We start from the raw sequence: 23,532 nt of genomic DNA, 5'->3' as shown, positions 1-23,532 counted from the left end.
GAATTGTTGGTATTCATTTGTTGGTTATTGGAATTATTTGATTATCCGCTGTTGTTGTTTATTGCGAGGTTGTTAGTGGATATGAGATCACTAGAGAACTATTATTATTACAAAAAAAACGGGAAGGGTTGTTTTACAAATAAATTTAGTCATAATATATCATATTTAAAGTGTCACAAATTTGTGACAAAATCTTTTTGTCTCAAAAATACGTCTCAATAAAATTATTTTCTTGTAGTGTTATCAGTTTTATTTATTTTCAAATCTTACTATAACATAGTGAAATCAATTTCTTATCTAGTTCAATTAATTTTCTGTGTAATGATATATAGTATAATTTTCTGAGTAATGATATATAGTATATCCATATTTTCAATTAATTTTCTTTTTATGAAATTTTAATTAAATTTTGCAAACAACAGATTTACAATTTATATTTGGATAGAGTTTTCTTAGGTATAATATTATCATTAAGGGGAAGGTATTGGTTTAGGATTTAGAAAGAATTTTAATGACTTTATGTTTTCGCTGATTGTTAGAATCATAGAAAATTGAAAGTTAAAAATGAAAGATTCTAAGAGATTGTTTAGGAAGTTTTTTAAAATCTTGATGATTTGTTTTTTCTAATCTTGTAAAATCTTTCTATTTGATGAAAGATTTTTCATGACTTTTGTTATGAAAGAAATGATATAAAATCTTAAACCAATAACATAAAATTTGAATTCATTAACAATCCAAGATTCTTTTGTTTTACTTGAATAACATACAACTTTTAATGACTTTATAAAACTCTTAATCCAATAACACTAGATTTATCAAGATTTTAGATAACTTTTTACAAATCCACAACCAATAACACCAAATTTTTAAAAAGTTTTTAAAAGTCTTGATTGAATAACAACATATTTTACCTAACTTTTAAAGTCATTAAAATTCTTTCTAAATCCTAAACCAATACCTCTCCCTAATTTTGGTCAGTATGCAGAACTTTTTTTTGGTATTTATGAAGATTTTTGAAGAGTTCAACAAAATTATTAAAAGTTAATAAGTGAAAGATTGTTAAAGATCACTAGAGAGTTTTGTTAATTAGTTTTCTAAAATTTTGTAAAGTCCTCCAAACAATCCATGTATTTTAATGAGTCATTCCATGACTTTATTTTGTAAAAAAAGTGTCTAAAATCATGAACCAATAACATAATAATTGAACTCATTAACAATCCTAAATTCTTTTGTTTTAATTGAATAACACAAAACTTTTAGTGACTTTATAAAAGTCTGAATCTAATAACCCAGATTTGTTAAGATTTGAAATGACTTTTTACAAATCACAAACTAATAACACTAAACTTTAACAGAGTTTAACAAAATCTTGATATAATAACAATAAATTCTACATAACATTTAAAATTTTTAAAATTTTATTCAAATCTTAAACCAATAATCCCCACTAAGTATTGCAATACTTGCTTTTTATTTTTGGATCTATCATCTTTAAAACAATGCGCAAGTCACATGAAAGGAGAGTAGAAACGGAAGAGAAATTAATCCAAACCCAAAACTTCCAAATTTGGATTTTTACCAAGTGTATAGCTTTACCTACGCACGTTGCTTACTGACAATAATGAGTTAGAGCATCATTATCGGGACCTCTTATCCCCATGTTCTTAGGTTTTTGCTATTTAAAAATAAATCAAAATTATGAATATAACTAAGAATTGCCTCTTAATTAAGAGGTTTAAGAGACCATAAGAGGCGACGACGTGTTCGATAATTGTTGGTTGATTATGTTTTCTCTTCCTCCCCTCTCTCTCTCTCGAGACGGAGAGACTGCAAAATCAAGAGATTTCTCTCAAAAATCGATTGCAAGCAGAGAAGAATGATTCAATTTTTGGTGGCCACCGGCTGTCCAACACCGTTAACTCATCATCTCCACCGACGGCTCAACGGCGGCTCTCTTTCATGTAATCGGCACGTTTTTCTTTGAAATCGGAAAGTCTCATTCACCAATGATTATTTCGCTGAATTGTTGTTTGGGTTGTGATTGATCTGTTGTGTAGAGATGTATATGTCTTTATGTCTTTAGCTGAGGTTTTTGTATAGGGATTTGAATGGGTCTGTTCATAGTTTTAAAGCTGAGTTAATTAGGGGGTTTGAAGGTTATACAAAGGTTGATTCCAAAGATCATCAGATCAGTGATTTAGAAAAGCTGGCCCAATTTATTGTGTGGTTCCTTTCCTTTTTTCCAGGTCACTTCTTCTTATTTTTCTTTACTTTCTCCTCCTTTCTGCCATTGTTGAGTATCAAATTCTCGATTTTTCTCTTCTCCATGCGTGCTGAATCCTATTCGATCTCACTTAAAGCTAATGAACATTTTAGTTGTGTGTATAATAAATCACTTAAATAGAGTGTGTATGTTTATAGAAGGAACTGTTTCATATACATTGTGCAGAGTGAAACATTTAAGGAGGAATGAGAATGAAAGAGATTGTTGAATGGTTACAGGAGAAACATTCACTGATGTAGTTGGGATCCTTTATTATGTGGCTCTAGAAGTATTGAGGAAGCATTATAGTCAAGAATGTGATGTTTGGAGTGCTGGAGTCATTATATACATCTTACTAAGTGGCGTTCCTCCGTTTTGGGATGGTAAGAGACAGTTTTGGGTTCATGGTTCAAGTATATATGTTTCGATGGCAGAGACTGACTGAAATGTTATATGTGTCAGAAACGGAACAAGGCATCTTCGCGCAGGTTTTGAAAGGTTTAACAAATCCTTTCTTTGTCAAAGTTGTGTGTGGGTTTGTTTTTCATGTGACATTTTCATGGTTGCTGGAATCGGTGGAGCTACTGCTACAAGAACACGTCTAGATATACTTTTCATCTCCATCCTCGTGATAAGCCTTGCCTGGACAATGCAGGTTCTCAAAAATGTTCAAGAAGTTGCCATTTCGAAAGCCACATATGTATATTGCAGGCGTGATGTGTTCATGAATGCTCGGAAGTGTTTGCATTGGTTCAACACTCGTTCCACTTATTGTACTCTTTAGGGGATCGATCCGGTGCTCTAATCTGCATGATGGGTGCGATGACGACCAGGACATCTATACAAGTACTCGAGGCTATTTTTGGATTGCCAATCATGTTTCCATAAACATGCATTTGAATCTCACATTTTCTTATATCACTTAAATTTGTTCACGGTCTCTACAACTGAAGTGGAGCACAATGAAAAAGGTATAGAGGTAGGACTAAATACGAAAACACATTGACTAGATAAATAAGGCTGATCATGAGCTCAGGAGCACTGGATAGTTTATGGTTAGAGTGTGTCTGAAAGTAAAAATCAGAAACTGTGGGGCGAATCAGCTAGAGAAATGAAGGGTGTAATTTCAATGGTGGCGGTTCAGTTTATGTTCGCAGGGATGTTCATCTTGTTTAAGATAACGGCCCATGATGGTACAAACCTCAAAATCCTTGTGGCTTATCGTCTCTCCTTCGCTACTCTTTTCATGTTTCCCCTCGCCCTCATCTTCCAAAGGTTTCCTCTTTTTTTTTTTCTTTTTTTTTTTTTCTTTTTATTCAAAAAAAGGTTTCTTATTATTATTTACTCTTACATTTTAATTGTTATTTATGTGCATTTTCAATCACATAAAGCTTACTAGGCGAAACGCCAAATTTAACATACTCGGACAAATTATAGAAAAAACATATATTCGAAGGACCTTTGAATATTACCAATTTAAGAAAGTCATTTGTGTTCATTCATATTTCGATTTAATTTTATTTTGGATTCCACGTGATCAGGAAGAAGCGGCCAGAATTTACATGGAGGCTGCTCTTACTAGCATCTCTTTCGGGGTTGCTTGGGTACTCAGAAACTAGTACTAATTATTCAATTTTTAGCCGAGATTTTGCGATTTTTATTTATTTATCTAGATATGGCGAGAATATACTGAAATATATATATATATATATATATATCAAACTCCATAGACAAAACAGTGTTGCAGTGTGTATTTTTAATGAATGTTGGGCACTTGGGCTTCCCAAATTGCAACAAAAAAATCATTCATTTGAAGTTTTGAACCTAGAGCACCCATAGAATTATTTTTGCATGGTGATAAATTATAATAGTTTCAGGTTTTTTACTACTTTTACAGAGCGGCGATACCAAATATTCTCTATTTGCCGGGTCTGGTTCGAACATCAGCGACGTTTTCAGCTGCGACCAGCATAATTGCCCCATTGATCACCTTGGTATTGGGTTTGGTATTTAGGTTAGAGTCGTTAGACACATTAAACTTTAATTCATCAATTTTTGAAGTAGTACAATCTATTATTCCCTTCATTTAATTTTTTTTTTGAATACATAATTATCAAATTTTAATATCTTTCGAAAGCCGAAGAATATTATCAATTCTTAACAATTTTTCACACTTGTTCCACTGGTTAAAGATTGGAAATATTTTCCAGCTGATGAAAATTTAAAGGCTATATGGTACTTTTTAATCTTACTTAACATCCGTTCGATTTGTCATTGGGCCAACAGGATGGAGACTCTACGGCTGAGATCGAACGAAGGGAGGGCTAAGCTGGTGGGGACGTTGCTTGGTGCCGGTGGAGTCCTCGTGTTTATATTCTATAAAGGTGTTGAGATTCATATCTGGTCAACACACGTTGACTTACTCAAAAGCTCGAATGCTGGTCAATCATATGGCCGAGCCACTACGAACCACCACGTCTCAATCCCAGGGGTTCTTATGGTTCTTGGCAGTAACGTTTCCACCTCACTTTGGTTACTATTGCAGGCAAGTGCTACTACTATGTATTACTACCAAAAAAAAAAAAATCTTGTTTACACACTAATATTCAAATAAAACATTGTATAAAACTAGAATATAATTGACATAAAAGAAAAAAGAGCTATTATATCGTTACATATGTCTGGGCCTTGATAAGATGTAATTTTTGCTAAGAAGAATTGAGAAATAAATTGATAAGTGTAGTGTAATGTAGAAGAAAGAGTCGAATAATAAATTGAGCTAGTATAAAAAAAGTTTTGAGCATCGATAATAAGTTGCTAGACGACGCAAAATGTTTATAGGCAAAAATAGGCAAGGAACTTGGAGGGCTTTACTGGAACACAAGTCTGATGAATGCGGTGGGAAGTTTGGTGTGTGTGATTGGTGCTCTCTGTTCGGATTGTGACTGGAAGCAATGGCGGTTAGGATGGAACATTACCCTCTTAGCTACACTTTATTCGGTAAAACAATCTAACCTATGATAAAGTAAAACAATCTAACCTATGATAAAGGATCGGTTAGAGATGTGCCTAATTGCGTATGTAGATATTGTGTTACACGTTTTTATTTTTAATGTCCGTTACGTGTGTAGGGAATCGTGGTTTCCGGAATGGTCGTGCCTCTGGTTGCATGGTGCATCGCAACAAAAGGACCATTATTTGTTACGGTGTTTAGCCCTATAAGGCTGGTGATCGTAGCCCTGATCGGATCAATTGCTTTAGAGGAAACGCTGCATTTGGGAAGGTATATCAAACTCGATCCTGTGTCGACTAAACTATGTTGTGTGAATTTCTTATTCAATTTTATTCTTTTTGTTTTGCGAAACTTACAGTATAATCGGTGCCATGATAATGGTGGGAGGAGTATACCTAGTGGTATGGTGTAAAGCGCAGGAAAAGAAGAATGGCTCTACGAAATCAGACCATATTGTAACAAATAAGAATATCAAAGAAATGGACCTTGTCAATCTCCCAGCTATAAATAGAGATGTCCCCTGAATCCACCATATGGTTAGAGCATCATATATAATTTGAGTCCATAGAAAGTAGGATCGATATGTGAATATCCATCCATATGATTGCCTGAATTGGTGTTAATTAGCCTTTGTAGTATCTCTCCATTTTCAGAGTGACTTCGGTATTATAACACAATTATAACTTGATAGTTATTACCTCTAAAATGCTATATATGTTCTATTTCTAGTTTGTTTCATTGTCTAAGTCGTAGATTCGTCGTAAGAAATTATGACAACTAATCCTCCACAAGATTACATATCAAATTTTATGTTTTTGAATGTGGTTTCATCTACCGTTTATTACTATTTTCTTCGTCTCGAGGCTGGAACTCAAAGCAAACATCATGTTTTTGCATGTGCGAAGTAACTATCAAATGATTAATGAATTTATATGTGTGTTCGTGCTATGTATACTGTAGATTTTCACTTTGATATACTGTAAATTATGTAATTAAGTTTCACAAAGGAAAAAAAACCAAGTGCATGCATGACTTTATTAATTAGTCCACCGTTGTTGTCAAAAGAAAATTATTTAGTCTACCGTCGAAGAAAAGAATAGCAGTAGACAATTTTTGAAGTAAAATAAAAGGGATAGATAACGTTAGGAGAGGAATCATGACACGTGAACATGCACTATCGGTCAAACCTGGCAACGGGGACATTTCTTTAAATACCCACAAAATATCACTTTAGAAGAGAGAAGAAAAAAACAAAAACAAAGAAGATCTAAGAAGAAGAAAAGAGAATGATGAAGAAGCAAGTGACAATAGTGGCGGCTCTTATGATTCTGATGGCTTTATCTTCCAACTTGGATATGGTTGCTGAGGCTCAATTAGGCCCCGGAGACTGCTACGACGGTTGCTCCACCGCATGCGTCCAACGTGACCGTGAGTACTCTCTTCTTTATTATTAACTGACCCCAAAAAGGTTTCTCTATCCATTTGTATAATTCCTAGTCGATCTTCTCTTTTCTTCAGCGAGAAAGACGTCCCGGTGCGATCGCAAGTGCTCCATTCGTTGTGGCCCAGGTATATAATTATGAAAACCGGATCCGTACCGGACCGGTCTGTCTAATTTGTAGCAACCCCTGATTAACCGGTCGGTTGAGGTTATAAAATATTTTGCCTGTAACAAGAGATCGGAGTTTCTGACTTGTATCTGAATTGAAAAACCAAGAGGGGACTTGGAACTGATGTTGATGTACTTTGTAATTGCAGATGCTGTCAGGGCAAGAGAGACTGGTGTTTGAAACTCTTTTATTTTTACTATGATCCCAATAAATTAAATTATGTTGTAATATTTTTCTTTATAAACGTATCTCTGCAAAACATATTCTGTTACTAGATTTATATTTGTTATGACTCACACTATTTTAATTTGATAAAAAATTGTTTTCTATAGTAAATTAAATATTCGTTGTCAGTAATTTTATGATTTTAAAAGACTAAACAGTTACACATAAAATATTCACTGTGGAATATTGAAAAGTAGATTTAAATACAAACTATGGTAATTTTTTCTTGTAATATATACATTCTTTTTTTAATTAATAGAAAATAGTAATATAAATTAGTTTTATTTTAAAATATTGATAGCTTGAAACTAAATGTTGGGACACAATTTGTTTTTATGTATATACGTACTAGTGATTTGTGTCCCATTTGAAGGTGTATAAGAAAGCCTCTTATTTTTATGGTAAAACTGACAACGAAACAAAAAATAGATTGTTAGGCAAAATTATCTTTGAAATTAATTAAATCGATGTGAAATTTAGAATTCAAACTTTACTTGGATATAAGATAACGTGTCAAAACAAAAATTGGTATTTAACACCCATCAATATTTATTCAATATATATTTCTTCACCAAGTGATGCTAGTTTGAGTTTCCTTCATAACACCCCAAAAAAGTGGGTATCAAACATCGGCCAATATTTATTCACCAATAGGCCCGATGCCCGTTCCCTTCTATTTTTTCTCATTGATAATATTATGATATAAAGTAAAAATGAGTCACTAGTCACTTACACATCACAATTTTGCTTTATGTAAACCTCTATTATGATTTAACCACTTGTTCTTTTTTCCAAAAGAGACATAACAAAGAAAAGCATAGACTCAAATCCCATTTAGTGTACTTTTCCCCCACATGAATTCAAAATGAAAGAGATTATCAATAAGAAAATAGACACTAACAAAGATAGACATTCATTCAGACATTATGCTTACTCATGGCTTTATAAGCTCAAATGTATGAGTAAAACGTAGTAGCAAAATACACACTCATTTTTTTCCTAAACTTTGTAATGTACCCTCCGAATTTCACATCAACCTCCATGCTTGTGCATGAGGACGACTGTATAGACTCTCATCAACAATTTAGAAAATCTCTCACAATAACATTCTTCTATATCATTGTTCCCCTATAAAGTGTCTGAGATATTATAAAATACAAAATAAATCAATGGACGTTTGTGTGTATTATGATTTCAATGATTTTTAATTATTATGAGGCGAACCTTGATGTTTGTAGGAAGTTGTATGAGGTGATTGTGTTAGTTCCTAATTAGCCATACCAAGCTGCAAACAATTGAATACATCAATTTATTCGAGGTATTGCGCCGTGAGGAGCTCCAAACGGATGCTCAACCAGAGAGTTAAGGAGTAAAACAAAATGCAACCAAAACTAAATAAATCCACTTTTGAAGTTTCCAGAACTCCAACAACACCATCGAGTGGCCTTAAATTATTGCACTTAATTTGTTCTCGAGATTAAAAACCCGTTTTATAATGGCCTGCACAAAGAGACATGTTAGCATATTCAACAAAGCAAATTAATTTATATATTCATCAAAACAAATTAACTTACTTATTATTTTAACTTTAGATGTTTAATTTGATTCAAATAAGTTTGGTAAATGGTACATAAATCAGCAATATTTGTAGTCATTGATTTGCTTCCACACACTATGACTACATTATGTGGGTAATCATGTTCAAAAAATTGGCAATGAATTTTTGACAAATATTTCTAACAGATTTTCGACAAACTAAAATTAATAATTAATAAATATAATTAAATTGCATAAATTCATTAAAGTTCAAAAAATTTTAAATTCATAAAATTTAATTAAAATTCACAACAAATAATTTTGTTGTAAGAAATTTTGCAGAAAATTAAAAGGAATATGAAAGGAAAAATTGTGGAAGGATTTTGGTAAAAAAATTTCTTCAGTTTTTCTTACAAAGAGGAATATCTTATTATATAAAGCTGGGTTCTCAAAGTTAGTAATTTATATAGTCGCAACATGTGTCAAGTATATCGATAATATTTTAACTTGAAAAAAATTTTCATTTAATAATTATTAGGAAAATTAAAAAATCCTAAAAATAAAAGGATTACAATTAATATTTTTAAAAGGTATATAAAACCAAAAGTAATCTATTATATCACTAATTAGGAATTTTATCTATTAAATTACTAATTCCAATAGGAAAATATGTGCAATTAATAAGGAAAATATTTACAATTTAATTGCAATTATTATTTATTATAATCATATAGTAAAAATAAATTTAGACAGAAAAGTGATTAAAGTATAAAAAGGTTTAATGTGTTAAAATTAGTGATGCTGAAAAAAGTTTTAAAATTAGTGATTAACATAATATAAAAAATAAGATAATCAAAATAAGAAATTAATGTAATTTTCTTTAGTTTTTCAATCGGTGAATGATTTTGATAGCGTATTCAATATTATGTTATTATATAAACCTTGGTTTTCAAAATTAGTAACTCATGTGATCGCGACACGTGCCAATTTTAACAATTAAAGATTTTGTCATTTGTTATACAAAAACTTTGTTTTAACATATTTGTAAATTATAAGAAATTAAAATTTTTAAAAAATTTAATAAATATAAAAGATAGTTTACATATGACTAATTCTATAAGAAAAAGAATTAATAAAATTATACAATTAATTACTATAATACCATAATTAAATAAATTATACTGTCAATTATTAATCCTAAAAGAAAAAGGATTGTAGATACTCAATTTTACATAAGCAAATAATTTTTCTCATAATAATGTCTTTAATTTTTTGATTAATTTATGATAATGTTAGTATAATTTTATTCAAAATTAGTTGGACAAGTAGTAAAGCTATTACGTATGAGATTACAAAATATGAAACAAATATATTTAAGATATTGTTACTTTGTCAAATATGAGATAAAATTAGATTTCAGTTTTTCTTTGAGAATTATGTTTTATTAATTTTTAGTTTAAAAAAAATATTAAGTAAGATATAAATTTGATACAATACACATTTTTTTGTATATAAAAATTATAAATTTTACTCGTTGGGATTGAGTGCATAGAATTAAAATCTAATTTTATTATCATGTAATATACAAAGAAATTGTATTGCAAAATGGAGTGTGTGAACTCTAAATCCGGTTTAAAAAAAATGAAATAAAATTAATATTTTGAATATAACTTAAAATTTCACGTATTTTTCTTATATCTGAATTAACACGCGGGCCTAATCTAGTTTCCAATAATAACAGATTGATTGATAAATACTATAATACCGGTTTGTATTAGATTTAAATTGGCTTGAGAACCACCGGTCTAACTGAAACCGGCTAATTCGCAGAGTCTTTTTTTTTTCACATCAAAAATCCATTCGTTAGGATATTGGAAAAAAAAAAACTCTCTAGGTTGCTAATTCATACGTCTTGTCTTCGTCGTTAGATCCAGATCTTGGTAGATCAAGCAATACATACTCGTTGGCATGCATGGCCCATTCTCAAACTTATTTTATCATTCCAACAAAAAGGCCTAGCTAGAATTGTTTTACCTGTATAAAAGGATTTTCAAATAGTACGTGGAACACACTATATTTCCGAGACTGAAGTTAAGCTAGACTGTGTTTGTATGCTTTTGTTGCAATAACTAAGCAACACTATAGTATACTAGCTAGGTTAGTAAAAAACAAGTAGGAAGCAATGACAAGTATTACGCGACTTATGCAAAGACTTAAGCATTTGATTAAGGTTATTTTTTCTTATACATATAGGATTGCCTGTCTATCTCTGAATGAATTTGTATATGTTATACGTCGGTGATCTGTTTTAGGGGTGGGCGTTCGGTTTTTCGGTTTGGTTTCGGTTCGATTTTTCGGTTTACGATTTTTTTTGGTTTTATAAAAATTGAACCATATATAAACCATATGTAATTCGGTTTGGTTACGGCTCGTTTTTTTCGGTTTTATCAAAAATGAAACCATTTAAAAACATACGTATAACGGTTTGGTTTGGTTTCAGTTTGGTTCCGGTTTTTAACGGTTATTCCATACTTTAAAAAATAGATAGTTGATACATAACTAAAAAATAAGCATAAAAGTAAAACCTAAACATAATTCAAAAAAATAAAATCCAAATATAGTTTTGTAAACCCAAATACTTAATTGAAATTTAAATTTTTTAAAAGTAAAGCCTATTGAAAAAGAAAACCAGAAAAAACACTACAAGAAAACAAGCCTTTTGCGATGGAAGAATTCATAGCAATTCCCTCGCAAATAGGCAAAAACGATGGAATTGCGAGGAACACACTTCCCTCGCAAATCGCTTCTCGCAAATTGGTTAACATCGCAAATCCCTTCCAAATTTTGCGAGGAAAAAAATGCCGTCGCAAAATCAACGCAAATTGCGAGGGACAATATCAATAGCAGATTCCTCGCAATTTGGTTCAAGCTAATCCCTCGCAAATTTGCGATGGATTTGCAACATTTATGTCTGTCGCAACAGCTGAGATTTGAATTAGGAATTATTCATTTTGTAATTATGTTTATTTTTAATTATGCAAATTAATTATGATTAATTTCTAATTAGGCAAACTAAAATTCATAATTAGCCCAAAAAAACTTTGAATGAAAACTGAAATTAAACTTGTAATACAAAATGTTGTTAAACTTACATAAACATAATAATATAAGTTCAAAACAAAAATCAAACACATCTTCTGAATATACAAACACAAGTTCTCGGATACAAACACATAAACACATAAACACAAGAGATCCTAAGTTGGTCTGGTGATACCTCCTGCTCCAGTCTCAGGTCCGGTATCTCCTGCTCCGGTCTCATTGGTGGCAGCAGTCTCAGGTCGGGGAAATCTTGCAGCAAATTCAGGGTCCTTCTCAGATAGATAATCGAAGTAGGCATCATAGCAATGCATCTTCTGAGTATTTTGTTGCAACTTCAATGCATAATCTTCTAGCTGAGTAGACTGACTCGCAAGAACAGCTTCGGCCTGAGAAAGCTTCTCAGCTAGAATGACTGGATCTTCAGTCGGAGTAGGCGTCAGAACAACTTGAGCTGAAGATGCTTCAGTTTGCATAGTACCGACTCCATATATCCTATTTTTCTTCTTCGGAGCAACCTGCAAACAACAAAAAACAGAGACACAATGTAAAGTTCAAAGAGATAAAACAAAACAGTATGTAAAGTTCAAGAATTTACATCAGCAAAAATTCGGTTCTTCATACTAACTGACAATCCGCCAGAAGCACTACTCTCTATGTTGTCCCCTGAGCATAGCCCAGTTTCAGCCTCAGTTATCCTCGATGACACTTCATGGTAATTCATCCACAAACGACCCATCAGGTTTCCTATGAGTATCTTCTAGGACTTTCAAGAAATCAGGAAGTGCCTCACCAGTAATCTCCGACTTAACAAAGATATGAAACAACAAAGTATTAGACTAAAGCAAGAATTTATAGGTAATTGTACTAAATAACTAACTAAACATACTTACATGTTTTCGTGCACGAGCTTTAAAGGAGGTCTGACCAGACCGGTGTTTATGCATTCCAGTGCCATCAGGATCACTGTATCGAGCATTTCGACTATTGATGCTCTTTTCCTCAGATTTTGGTTCACACCAAAACTTGACCAAGCTGTCCCATACTGTCGGATCAAGCCACCGCGGCTTTGCATCATCACCTTTTACTCTCCACTTAGACTTCCACCGAGACACTTGATCAGTCATCCGGGTCTTCAACTTGCTTTCAAACTCGGCTCGAACTCTCCCATTGATGGACTGGTCCCAGTTATATGTTTGCTTGTAAAAACATAACATGAATCAAAATCAGAATCAAGTAAGTAAAAACAAAATCTGTAATTTAAACACATCAACAAACATTTAACTTACTACAAACGTTTCAAACCACCGGTTTATAACCGCAGCTGGTGTTTGGGTCCAATTGGCATGAGCTCCTTTGAAATCTCTTTCAAAGATGGCCCGAACAGTAGCAGCAACCGAAGGATCCTCGTCAAACCTACAAAACACAAGAAAAAAAGGAATGAGGATCAATGAAAATATATCTAAAAAATTAGACAACCCTAACTACATTCTTACCATAGAGTACCCGGAGGGCGTTTAGGGTCCAATTTCTTTAAGCTAGCACGACCGGGACTTGCAAGTAGCTCTTCCAAAGTAAAAAAAAAGAGAGCTGAGTAGACTCATCGTTGACACGCGAAGTCGATTGCTGTGGTGGAAGATGATCTTCCACCGCCGGTGAGGTTCCTTGACGATTCTCTTGGATCACCGGTGAGGTACCTTGCAAGGAGGCGGGAGAAGCTACCCTTGGAGCAGAGGCAGAAGAAGGTAACCTTCGAGAAGGGATGGGAGGAGATAACCCTTGAGAAGATATAAATCTTTTGTAAACGTTTTGGCTCCCAGAATGATTTTGGTTCTCTTGTGAAGACATCTAAAAAACAAGTCCAAAAAAAAGATATAATTAGAACCCAAAATCGAAAAACCCTAAATCGATATAACCCTAAATCGGAAAACCCTAAATCGATATAATTAGAACCCTAAATCGATATAATTGGAACCCTAAATCGATATAACCCTAAATCGAAAAACCCTAAAATCGAATCGAAACCCTAATCCCAATCGAATCGAATTAAAATCCCTAATCCCAATCGAATCGAATTGAAACCCCTAATCCCAATCGAAACCCTAATCGAAACCCTAATCGAAACCCTAATCGAAACCCTAATCGAAACCCTAATCAAATCAAATCGAAACCCTAATCGAAACCCCTAAATCGACAAACCCTAAATCGAAACCCTAATCGAAACCCTAATCGAAACCCTAATCAAATCGAATCGAAACCCCTAAATCGACAAACCCTAAATCGAAACCCATCTAAAAAACAACAGAAGAAGAGAGAGGAGGAGGAGATTAGTCGGAGAAGGGATGAGAGGAGGACAAGACTAACCTGAGAAGGGATGGGAGGAGGAGTAGACACCGGAGAAGAGATGAGAGGAGGAGTAGACAACCGGAGAAAGGAGTAGACAACCGGAGAAGACAACCGGAGAAGAATGAAATCGGAAGAAGAAGAGAAGTTTTTAGGGTTTGTCGGCTGCGGGTGTTGGTTTGAGCTTCGCTCAAACTAGGTTTTTTACTTATATAGGAAATTAATGGCGTCGCAATTCCAACGCAAAATTTGCGAGGGATTTACTAGAGTCCCTCGCAAAAGCATCGCAAACAATAATTAATATAAATTTTCTTATTTAGAGTTTTTTGTGACCAATTTGCGAGGGAACGTAGCAAATCCCTCGCAAAATCTTTAGGGTTTAGGATTTGCAATTGTCATTAGTGCCCTATCTTATATTATAAATATTGAATTATATCAATTTAATAATTATTAGTAATGTAATTAGTCTTAAAGATTAAGGTTCAAGGGTTTAGGGTTGTTATTTGCGAGGGAATTGCTATGTATTGAGTCTTTTGCAATGGATTTGCGACGAACTTGCTGTGGCTCTAGCAAATCAGTCGCAAATTTGTCGCAAACCTTCAATATCTAATTTGCAAAAACCATCAAAATAATTGTAACAAATTAGTCAAATTAACTTTCAAGTATATTATAAGGTCCAATGGTGTCATCATACTCTTTTCTATCATCAAACTTTCCAAAATTGTCCAATTTTGCATCTTACTCTAAACATGATGATGTTCTACACTATATCACATATATGTTCAATACATTGAGACAAATTTTGCCAAATTGTCCAATTCTCTAACAATTTTGTGTTGCACTGCTATCTTTGATTAATAGTTTTGGATTCATCTTTTTTAATCATTAATAGTAATGTAATAAGTCTTTAGGGTTTAGGGTTTAGGGTTAAGGGTTTAAAGTTTTTTTTGCGAGGGAATTGCTATGTTTTGAGTCCTTTGCAATAGATTTGCAACGCATTTGCTATGGCTCTAGCAAATCAGTCGCAAATTTGTCGCAAACCTTGAATATCTAATTTGTAAAAACCATCAAAATAATGTTAAAAATTAGTAAATTCACCTTATGAACACATTCAAATGTATTTCAGAATAATTCTATTAAGTTTTGTAATATTTATAAAAACTTATTATCCTAACTTTGCAATGGATTTGCTATGGCTTTCGCAAATCACTCGCAACTCCATAGCAAATTTGCTATAGAGTTTGTTCTCGCAAAATCGTCGCAATGTTGCGATGGATTTGCGAGAAAAGGGACCTTCCCAGCGAATTTGTCGTAAATGCGTCGCAAATGAGCAGCGGATTTGCGACGACTGAATTCCTCGCAAATTTGCGAGGGATGTGCTATGGTTTTTTATTTCCTAGTAAATTCCTCGCAAATTTGCGAGAGCTGTACTCCGTCGCAATGTGTCCTCGCAAAAGGCTTGTTTTCTTGTAGTGAAAAACCAAAATAAAAACTCGGAGATCATTAACTATAAGCCCTATAAAGAAAAAAATTACTGATATTGTTATACAATATAAATTTATAAGTTGAAAAACTTATTATATCTAATTATCCTAAAGTTTTATAAAAAACCAAAAAAATCATTCGGTTTTACGGTTTTTAATCAGACCAAATCTAAACCAAATAGTTAATTAAAATATAAACCAAACAGATTTTTAAACTTAACCATAACTAAACCAAACCATTTATTTCGGTTTGGTTCGGTTCGGTTTTTTGGATTTCGGTTTTTTTGCCCACCCCTAATCTGTTTGTAGGTGATCCAATGAAACAGGGTTGGATATTTAAAAGGATAGGAAACGTAGGGAGATAAATCATGACGCGTGTACATATGGACAAGCGGTCAAACATGGCAACATTCCCTTTTTCCTTAGATCTTTTATAAACCCACGAACAGATGGCCTTCGAAGAGTGGGAGAAGGAAAAAAACGAAAACAAAGAAGACCTAAGGGAAAGAAAAAAGAGAAAAGATCGAGAGAGAGAGAATGATGAAGAAGCAAGTGACGATAGTGGCTGCTCTTCTAATTCTGGTGGCTTTGTTTTCCAACATGGATATGGTGGCGGAGGCTAAATTAGGCCCCGGACCATATAGAAAGTTAGGCGCAGAAAATTGCTATGACGCTTGCACCACCGGCTGCGTCAATCCTGATAGTGAGTATAGTACTCTCTTCTTTCTTAATTTATCCTCAACTTCCATGTATATGTATATATCCGTTTTAATATTCTCTCTTTGTCAGATAAAAAGCTGATCCGATGCCATCACAAATGCTACGTTCGGTGTGGCGGTGTAGGTAAAAATATTAAATCGTCTATTAGAATAATTAATGAAACCTGATTCTACCGGACCGGTATCTAGAATTTCGTATGGATGAAAATTAACACCATGTTCGTCTACTTGAATCGGATCATGCATAAGTTGTGTGGGACGATGAGATGGTTTTGTAACTCTATGAAACCAAAAGGGAACTTGGAACTGTTTTATTTAAAAAGAGTTTCAACATAATACAAATTTACATTGGTAGCATTACAAAAATGATAAGAACCTTTTCGAACCCGGATTCTCTATTAGTAAAACTGGTTTGCACACACACTTAAACAAGTAGTATATAGAAAGCACGATGACTTATATATATATTCTCCACCACTTGCACTTCTTGACTTCTACATAGGTGTACCCGAAAGATTTACTCTATCTGAAATTGGCTATAGTGAGACATGAAGGCTTGGTCACAGATCCAATCTTGTTCGACCTAAATAATCAGAATATAACATCCCGTAAAGAATTATAATATTTGGTAAGAAGTGTTTGTAAACCACGGAATATGAAATTCTGTAAACCGTTAATCAGAAAATGATCTAATATTAATAAACCATATGCATAAACTTGTTCAAGATTCAAATTTGAGAAATTCTATAAGAGTGTTAAAAATCCAAAATTCTATACTTAGTACTTACGTTAATAAAAACGTTTTCCCAAAATATAGGTTTAACTTAAAACCTTTTAAGATCTCAGCTAAACTTTTCCCGAAAAGTATTTAATAAAGTATCTTAAATCGTTTTGATTTTTTTTCTTCAAAAAGTTCATAATTAATAACATACTACTAAGGATTGAATGGGGTTAGGTATTTTTATGATACGATTTCACTGTATCCTTTCTTGAGAGATCTACTCATCTTAAAATTTATGATAGACAGTACTACTATATAAGATATAACTAACAAAATTTGACTTATGAAAAAGAATTGATGTGATGAAACATGCAGTATATAAATCAATATCGAAATGATTTGTAGTATAATTATTATTCAGTGATAAGACTCCAAGTTCAACGGTGTAAAAAATCTCTCTATCAGTGTATAACAATTGGATTGGTTAAAAAGGTTTTTAAAACTTTTTATTTATTTATTTTGGTTTTGTGTTAAAGTCAAAACTATGGTTGGGTCTTCGCTTGATGCGAGGCGTAGGTCATGCGGCCTCGTGGACAATAATGCTTCACAATGTCCACTTATTACAAATTCATTCTTTCTCTCTCTCTTCCGCAGACAAATTTATAGTAGTAACTTAAAAAAAAATGTCATAAAAGTTCGATAGAAAAAAAATCCAACAAGGAAGAGAATTAGAGAAAGAAGAAAAAAATAAGGCATTTTGATTTGTAGAGTCCCTAGATTTTATTTATTTAATATTTACTTCTTAATTAGTATTTCCTTGCTGTCTCGTGAATGAAACTATTAAAGTATAAAATCAAGAAAAGCTCCTGCTGCTGAGTACTACTGGAAACAAAAAAAAACAAAAGCAGAGAAAAAAAAAAAAGGAGAAGACGACTTTATCTTTTTCTGGTTTTTGTTGTTCTTCTTTGACTTTATGGGTTCTTTTGTTTTTAGATTTGAGGAGCTCTTATAGATCTGCTCAAATCTCTGTGATCTTGTCCTTAATTCTTCTGTTTATCCATAATTTCCGGAGGATTCGTGAGTTTTTTTGTTGTAAGCAGAAGACCCCTCAGATTCTGTACGTTTTGTTGCTTTTTTGCTGAGCTTCTGGATTTGGTCGGAAAGAAGAAGCCTTAAGTAAAAAAAAAGAGAAGATTCTGGGGTTTTCATCAGCTTGTCTGAAAGGTTCATTCTTTTAATAACCCCTTTCTCCTTATGTCTTTGATCTTTATGTTATCCAAAATCCCAGGTTCTTATTGTTCTTGTTCTTGAATCTTTTGTGATAACAAAAAAAAAAAAATCAAGATTTTGACTTTACAGCACAAGTGGTAGTAAATCAGATGAGTAACTTTCCTTTTTCGTAAAAGATTCGGTTTGAATTTGATGACCTGATTTTTGTGGAAACTGTTTAATGCTCTTGATTTTATTTCATGTTACAAATACGATACGGCTCTGTTGTTTCCTGTTTAAGTAAGAGTATTAGCTTACATTTCCCAGTTAAAATATCTGACCTTTTTGCTTCAGTAGCAAATTTTGAGTCCTGATTTTGCATCCTATGATCTCAATTTTGGGGGCAGTGAATTATTTATCATCAGATTCTCTTTGGTTAATTATAGTCCCTAAGAAAAGAAAAAAAGCTATATTGGGGAGGTGAGCTAGTTTCTTTATTGGGCATGCGATGCTTGTATTGTATATCTTTTCTTTTCTTTCCCAAGCTTTAGCCAAGCTTCTTTCTCTTTTAGGCTCCACTTTACTTTTTTTCTTTGTTGGCTCCTTTTTCTTTTATTTCTTACTTCTTAAGTAGATGATGATGACTCAGAATTGCTAACCTGAATGACTTTTTTTTCTTTCTTATGGGTGCTTATGATAATGGACAGTGAGTGGAGTCCTCTCCTATCCCAGTGTGTAGCTCTTTATTGGAATTGGGCATTTCTGGTTTGGTCTTGTTGTTGAAAAGAAGAATCCTTTTAAGTAAAGAAAAAGAAAGAGAAATGTCGTTTAGGAGCATTGTTCAAGATTTGAGAGATGGGTTTGGGAGCTTGTCAAGGAGGAGTTTTGATTTCAGGCTCTCTAGTCTTCATAAAGGGAAATCTCAGGGCTCTTCTTTCCGTGAGTTTTCGTCTTCTCGTGATCTCTTGTCGCCTGTGATAGTTCAGACAAGCAGATGGGCTAATCTTCCTCCAGAGCTACTCTTTGATGTGATCAAAAGATTAGAAGAGAGTGAGAGTAATTGGCCTGCAAGAAAACATGTCGTGGCTTGTGCTTCGGTTTGTCGGTCTTGGAGAGCTATGTGCCAAGAGATTGTTTTATGTCCTGAAATCTGTGGAAAGCTCACTTTCCCAGTTTCCCTCAAACAGGTTTGTTTTTTTCTCTCCTTACAAGTTTTGCTAATTTGATGTTGTTTGGTTCAAACTACTGATGGAGAAGCTTATTTGTTTTGTGTTGTTAAAAATTTTCAGCCAGGGCCGCGTGATGCAATGATTCAGTGTTTCATTAAAAGGGATAAATCAAAGCTAACATTTCATCTTTTTCTTTGTTTAAGTCCCGGTAAGCTTTGTTCAAACTTGATTTGTATGTTTTCTTGATTCACTTAGTTTGTGGCTAAACAAAAATTGAATTAAGTTTTATTCAGCTCTGCTAGTGGAGAATGGGAAGTTTCTTCTTTCGGCTAAAAGAACTCGTAGAACTACTCGGACCGAGTACATTATCTCCATGGATGCTGATAACATTTCAAGATCCAGCAACTCCTACCTTGGAAAACTCAGGTTCGTTATCAGTCCTTGAATTTCTTACTGCTCAATACAAAAACTGAATGGATTGGTATCTTTAGTGATTCCCATCTACTCAAAAGGTCATTGAGGTTTCTTTCTCTCTCAGATCAAACTTTCTTGGGACAAAGTTCTTGGTGTACGACACACAACCACCACCAAACACATCTTCAAGTGCGTTAATCACTGATAGAACAAGCCGGAGCAGATTCCACTCAAGAAGAGTATCTCCTAAAGTCCCATCCGGAAGCTACAACATTGCTCAAATCACCTACGAGCTCAACGTGTTAGGCACACGGGGACCACGGAGAATGCACTGCATCATGAACTCCATCCCAATCTCATCGCTCGAGCCAGGCGGTTCGGTACCTAACCAACCAGATAAACTCATCCCGGCTCCATACTCTCTCGACGACTCATTCCGCAGTAACATCTCCTTCTCCAAATCATCACTGGACCACCGCTCCCTCGATTTCAACAGTTCAAGATTCTCCGAAATAGGAATATCCTGCGACGACAACAACGAAGAAGAAGCGAGTTTCAGACCGTTGGTATTAAAGAACAAGCAGCCGAGGTGGCACGAGCAGTTGCAGTGCTGGTGTTTGAATTTCCGGGGACGAGTGACAGTTGCATCGGTTAAGAATTTCCAGCTAGTAGCAGCAAGACAGCCGCAGCAGCCTCAAGGAACAGGCGCAGGAGCAGCAGCGGCGGCTGCACAGCCTGCTCACCCGGAGCAAGACAAGGTGATTCTCCAGTTTGGTAAAGTGGGTAAAGATATGTTCACAATGGATTATAGGTATCCGTTATCTGCGTTTCAGGCGTTTGCGATTTGCTTAAGCAGCTTTGACACCAAGCTCGCTTGTGAATAGAAGGAAACCACTCATCATCATTCATGCTAATCCCTTGTCTCTCTTTTATCTTTATATGCTTTTGGTTTTTTTTTGGGCAAATCAAAATGTCTCCAATACTCAGTTACTACTACTGTGAGAGTCAGACGTCTACTATTAACCCTCTTATTTATTCTAAACCAATTGAACATTTTAATGAGTAGTAGTCTTTCTTTACTTAAGCTAATTTGCTTCTAAGAATGCACGTTAAGAGACAACAGTGTACGATGAAAACAAGAAAGAACACAGCATGTGAAAGTTCTAACCGAAGTCTCAAATCTTGAGCGAGAAATTTAACTAAATGATGATAACGTTAGCAAACCATCATAATGGAACAAAATACAGAAAAAGTGAAGAAAAGAGTAACGATTTAGTTCAAAGTCCACAAAAAGAATAGGGGAAATAAAGTCCACATTTATGAATATTTTAGTTATTCTGTAGGGAAAACATATGGATGAAAATAAATAACAGAGTTGTCCTTTTCTACAATCTTTTAGTAACTTACCAATTAACATGTTTTTGTTGACCTTAGTATAAGATTTGGTTGTTTTCCTTAAAGAGCGTTTATATGATTTAATTTGATCCAAAAGTTTCATCTTACCTACTTTTACTATAAATCAAATACTAAGCCAATTTCGGTTAAACGGTTCGATTTTATATAATTCGAATTGGATTTGGGTTCGGTACAGGTTAACCAAAGCAAGAAGCGAAAAATTAAATAAAAATTGAAGAAAAGGGTAAAACTCAAAGTCCCGTAGTTGGAAAAAGTCGGAGAAACGTGGAGGTGGAGATGGTATCATCATCACTGTCATTACCTCACCATAATCTCTGGCCACCGGAATCTGGATCTACAGCGTTTCGAGGTCTCGCAACCGTCGTATCCCTACACGCCTGCCACCATGTTACCCGTCACCTTCGACTTAGCTCCCATCTTCGCTCTTCCCTTCAGGTCCACCTCTTACTCCGTCTCTTATCTCTTACCTCTCCCAAATTCGAGACTAATTTGTAGCTCTTTGTGTTAAAATTGCCTTCTCTGGTGCTTTTGATTATATGGAAATTGTGAAATTGCACAAGCTTTGAAGGTTAAAATCTCATTCTGTTTGATTCTACAGAAACTGCAGCTTCTTTCTGAAGCAGCGAGAATGGAGTTTGCAAGATACCAAAGAGTGATTCTATTCAATGGAGAAAATCTTCTCAAGTCTAGGGTTAAATTGTCACCGTCCTCATCGTTTGTATGTTTCTTTAATGGTGGAGAGAGTAGGATTAATAACCCTAGAGGAGGAGGTGAGGAAGGATCATCGAACCATAAGGAGACTTCCAAGAGAAGTACAGTTAACGGAAGGCGATGGACCAATGTCCTCCTTGCCATCAACGTAATGTAATGTCTTTTGCTTTGATAATGTTGTTGCAATTAGAGGATTGCTTTTTGATCAGGTTATGAGCTACAAAATGCTTATTATGGATTTCATTTTGTGTTAATGATGTCAGAATGTATATTGCACAAGTTGCATCAGATGGGAGAGTGCTTACATGGGGAGCCAAGGTAAACATATACAGAGACTTGATTAAGAATGTGCGACTGTTTGTTTTTGTTTTTTTCTTGCTGCAAATTGATATATGTGGATGAATGCAGATAAACAGTTTAATCGAAAGAGGTCAGCTATGGAGACTGGCTACAGCTTCTGTTCTTCATGCGAATCCTATGCATCTCATGGTCTCTTTCTAAACCAATCATTCAGATTAATGCTGCTTACCGTCTGGCTAAACTGTTTGTTTCCTCTTGATTTTAGATAAATTGCTATTCTTTGAATTCTATTGGACCGACTGCTGAGAGTTTAGGTGGCCCAAAGAGATTTCTTTCCGTTTACTTGACATCTGCGATTGCAAGTAATTAATGGTTTATAGAGTTTCTTTGATGTGTATGAGTATGTTCCTTTGTTTCGAGTTTCCTGACTCACAGAACCCATCTTAAGAGTTCTAGGTTCTGCAATGAGCTACTGGTTCAACAAAGCGCCATCAGTTGGTGCTTCGGGTGCAATTTTCGGGTTGGTAAGTCCCATAAAAACCATAAGTCTTTGTTTCAGACTTCTCTCATACAGATGAAGTTTTGTTAAATGACTGTCCTGTTATTCTGGTAGGTTGGCTCGGTAGCTGTATTTGTTATAAGACACAAACAGATGGTCGGAGGTGGCAATGAAGATCTAATGCAGATAGCCCAAGTTATTGCTCTAAACATGGTAAGTAGTAAACAGAAAGAAACAAAACTGCTGCAATAGAATTATAAATTCGTATAATATCTCTTCGATTCTAACAAGCTTTGATCACTATGCAGACAATGGGTCTAATGTCCAGACGCATAGATAACTGGGGGCATGTAAGTAACCCAATTATGCCTTCAAATGTTTAAACCATTTTGATTTTTCTCGAATCAATGACAGTGGTCTGATAATAATATCTCTCACGAATTCAGATTGGTGGTTTACTTGGTGGAACTGCAATGGCATGGCTTCTAGGACCACAGTGGAAGTATGAATACACGACAAGAGACGGCCGGAGAGTCTTCAAAGACAGCGCTCCTATTCCGCTTCTTTTGCGGTGGAGAAACGAACGGCGAGGACGGCTTTGATTCAAGACCAAAGGAAGCTTAACATTTTTTCAGTGCCTAGTGAATATAAGAATGGATTGAATGATTTGATTCTTGGTTTAACGTATTGTATTATAAAAGAATACTGTGGACCGGAAAGATCCTCTAGGATGATGAACTAATTCCGAGTCCGAGCTTACGGCACACCTTGCAGTCAAATAATTGATTAGTTCTTACGAAA

The 23,532-nt window shown here is 34.3% G+C and overlaps 3 protein-coding genes and 1 long non-coding RNA gene across 5 annotated transcripts; all 4 read left to right on the top strand.

Annotated features, from left to right (window-relative positions):
• Window positions 1-3,141: 3,141 nt before the first annotated feature.
• On the top strand, window positions 3,142-6,004 carry LOC104741289 (WAT1-related protein At1g25270). The gene is made up of 7 exons (XM_087483416.1): window positions 3,142-3,538; window positions 3,805-3,867; window positions 4,161-4,277; window positions 4,550-4,808; window positions 5,105-5,263; window positions 5,395-5,546; window positions 5,635-6,004. The coding sequence occupies exons 1-7, from the start codon at window positions 3,375-3,377 to the stop codon at window positions 5,798-5,800; spliced, it is 1,080 nt and encodes a 359-aa protein (XP_087339542.1). The 5' UTR covers window positions 3,142-3,374; the 3' UTR covers window positions 5,801-6,004.
• A 433-nt stretch (window positions 6,005-6,437) lies between these two features.
• On the top strand, window positions 6,438-7,222 carry LOC104741288 (uncharacterized). Its single transcript, XR_760305.3, has 3 exons — window positions 6,438-6,704; window positions 6,795-6,845; window positions 7,035-7,222. It is a non-coding gene; the product is annotated as an uncharacterized LOC104741288 (long non-coding RNA).
• An 8,719-nt stretch (window positions 7,223-15,941) lies between these two features.
• On the top strand, window positions 15,942-20,858 carry LOC104741287 (tubby-like F-box protein 10). The gene is made up of 6 exons (XM_010462100.3): window positions 15,942-16,276; window positions 16,363-18,237; window positions 18,930-19,409; window positions 19,512-19,599; window positions 19,685-19,817; window positions 19,930-20,858. Exons 3-6 carry the CDS (start codon window positions 19,044-19,046, stop codon window positions 20,687-20,689), a joined length of 1,347 nt encoding a protein of 448 aa, XP_010460402.1. The 5' UTR covers window positions 15,942-16,276; window positions 16,363-18,237; window positions 18,930-19,043; the 3' UTR covers window positions 20,690-20,858.
• A 494-nt stretch (window positions 20,859-21,352) lies between these two features.
• LOC104741286 (RHOMBOID-like protein 10, chloroplastic) lies at window positions 21,353-23,532 on the top strand. 2 transcript variants are annotated; one of them, XR_015580505.1, is made up of 9 exons: window positions 21,353-21,656; window positions 21,820-22,085; window positions 22,196-22,250; window positions 22,341-22,421; window positions 22,498-22,594; window positions 22,681-22,756; window positions 22,846-22,944; window positions 23,040-23,081; window positions 23,178-23,532. XR_015580505.1 is itself a non-coding variant. In XM_010462099.3 (9 exons), the coding sequence occupies exons 1-9, from the start codon at window positions 21,498-21,500 to the stop codon at window positions 23,331-23,333; spliced, it is 1,023 nt and encodes a 340-aa protein (XP_010460401.1). In that variant the 5' UTR covers window positions 21,440-21,497; the 3' UTR covers window positions 23,334-23,532. The 2 variants fall into 2 exon arrangements, 1 of the variants encoding a protein (XP_010460401.1); XM_010462099.3 differs by having other exon boundaries at window positions 21,440-21,656; window positions 22,689-22,756.

This window comes from Camelina sativa, chromosome 14 (assembly GCF_030686135.1).
Source record: "Camelina sativa cultivar CO46 ecotype springtype chromosome 14, ASM3068613v1".
In the NCBI taxonomy this organism is placed as follows: domain Eukaryota; kingdom Viridiplantae; phylum Streptophyta; class Magnoliopsida; order Brassicales; family Brassicaceae; genus Camelina; species Camelina sativa.
This window is presented reverse-complemented; position numbering and strand designations above follow the sequence as displayed.

Bases quoted from the DNA above. Each gene is read 5' to 3' on its own strand.
- LOC104741289 (XM_087483416.1), top strand. From the start codon at position 3,375: ATGAAGGGTGTAATTTCAATGGTGGCGGTTCAGTTTATGTTCGCAGGG. The intron at 4,809-5,104 runs GCAAGTGCTACT...AAATGTTTATAG, and splicing joins CACTTTGGTTACTATTGCAG to GCAAAAATAGGCAAGGAACT. The intron at 5,547-5,634 runs GTATATCAAACT...CGAAACTTACAG, and splicing joins GAAACGCTGCATTTGGGAAG to TATAATCGGTGCCATGATAA.
- LOC104741287 (XM_010462100.3), top strand. From the start codon at position 19,044: ATGTCGTTTAGGAGCATTGTTCAAGATTTGAGAGATGGGTTTGGGAGC. The intron at 19,600-19,684 runs GTAAGCTTTGTT...AGTTTTATTCAG, and splicing joins TTTTCTTTGTTTAAGTCCCG to CTCTGCTAGTGGAGAATGGG. The intron at 19,818-19,929 runs GTTCGTTATCAG...TTTCTCTCTCAG, and splicing joins TCCTACCTTGGAAAACTCAG to ATCAAACTTTCTTGGGACAA.
- LOC104741286 (XM_010462099.3), top strand. From the start codon at position 21,498: ATGGTATCATCATCACTGTCATTACCTCACCATAATCTCTGGCCACCG. The intron at 22,251-22,340 runs GTAAACATATAC...GGATGAATGCAG, and splicing joins TGCTTACATGGGGAGCCAAG to ATAAACAGTTTAATCGAAAG. The intron at 23,082-23,177 runs GTAAGTAACCCA...TCACGAATTCAG, and splicing joins GCATAGATAACTGGGGGCAT to ATTGGTGGTTTACTTGGTGG.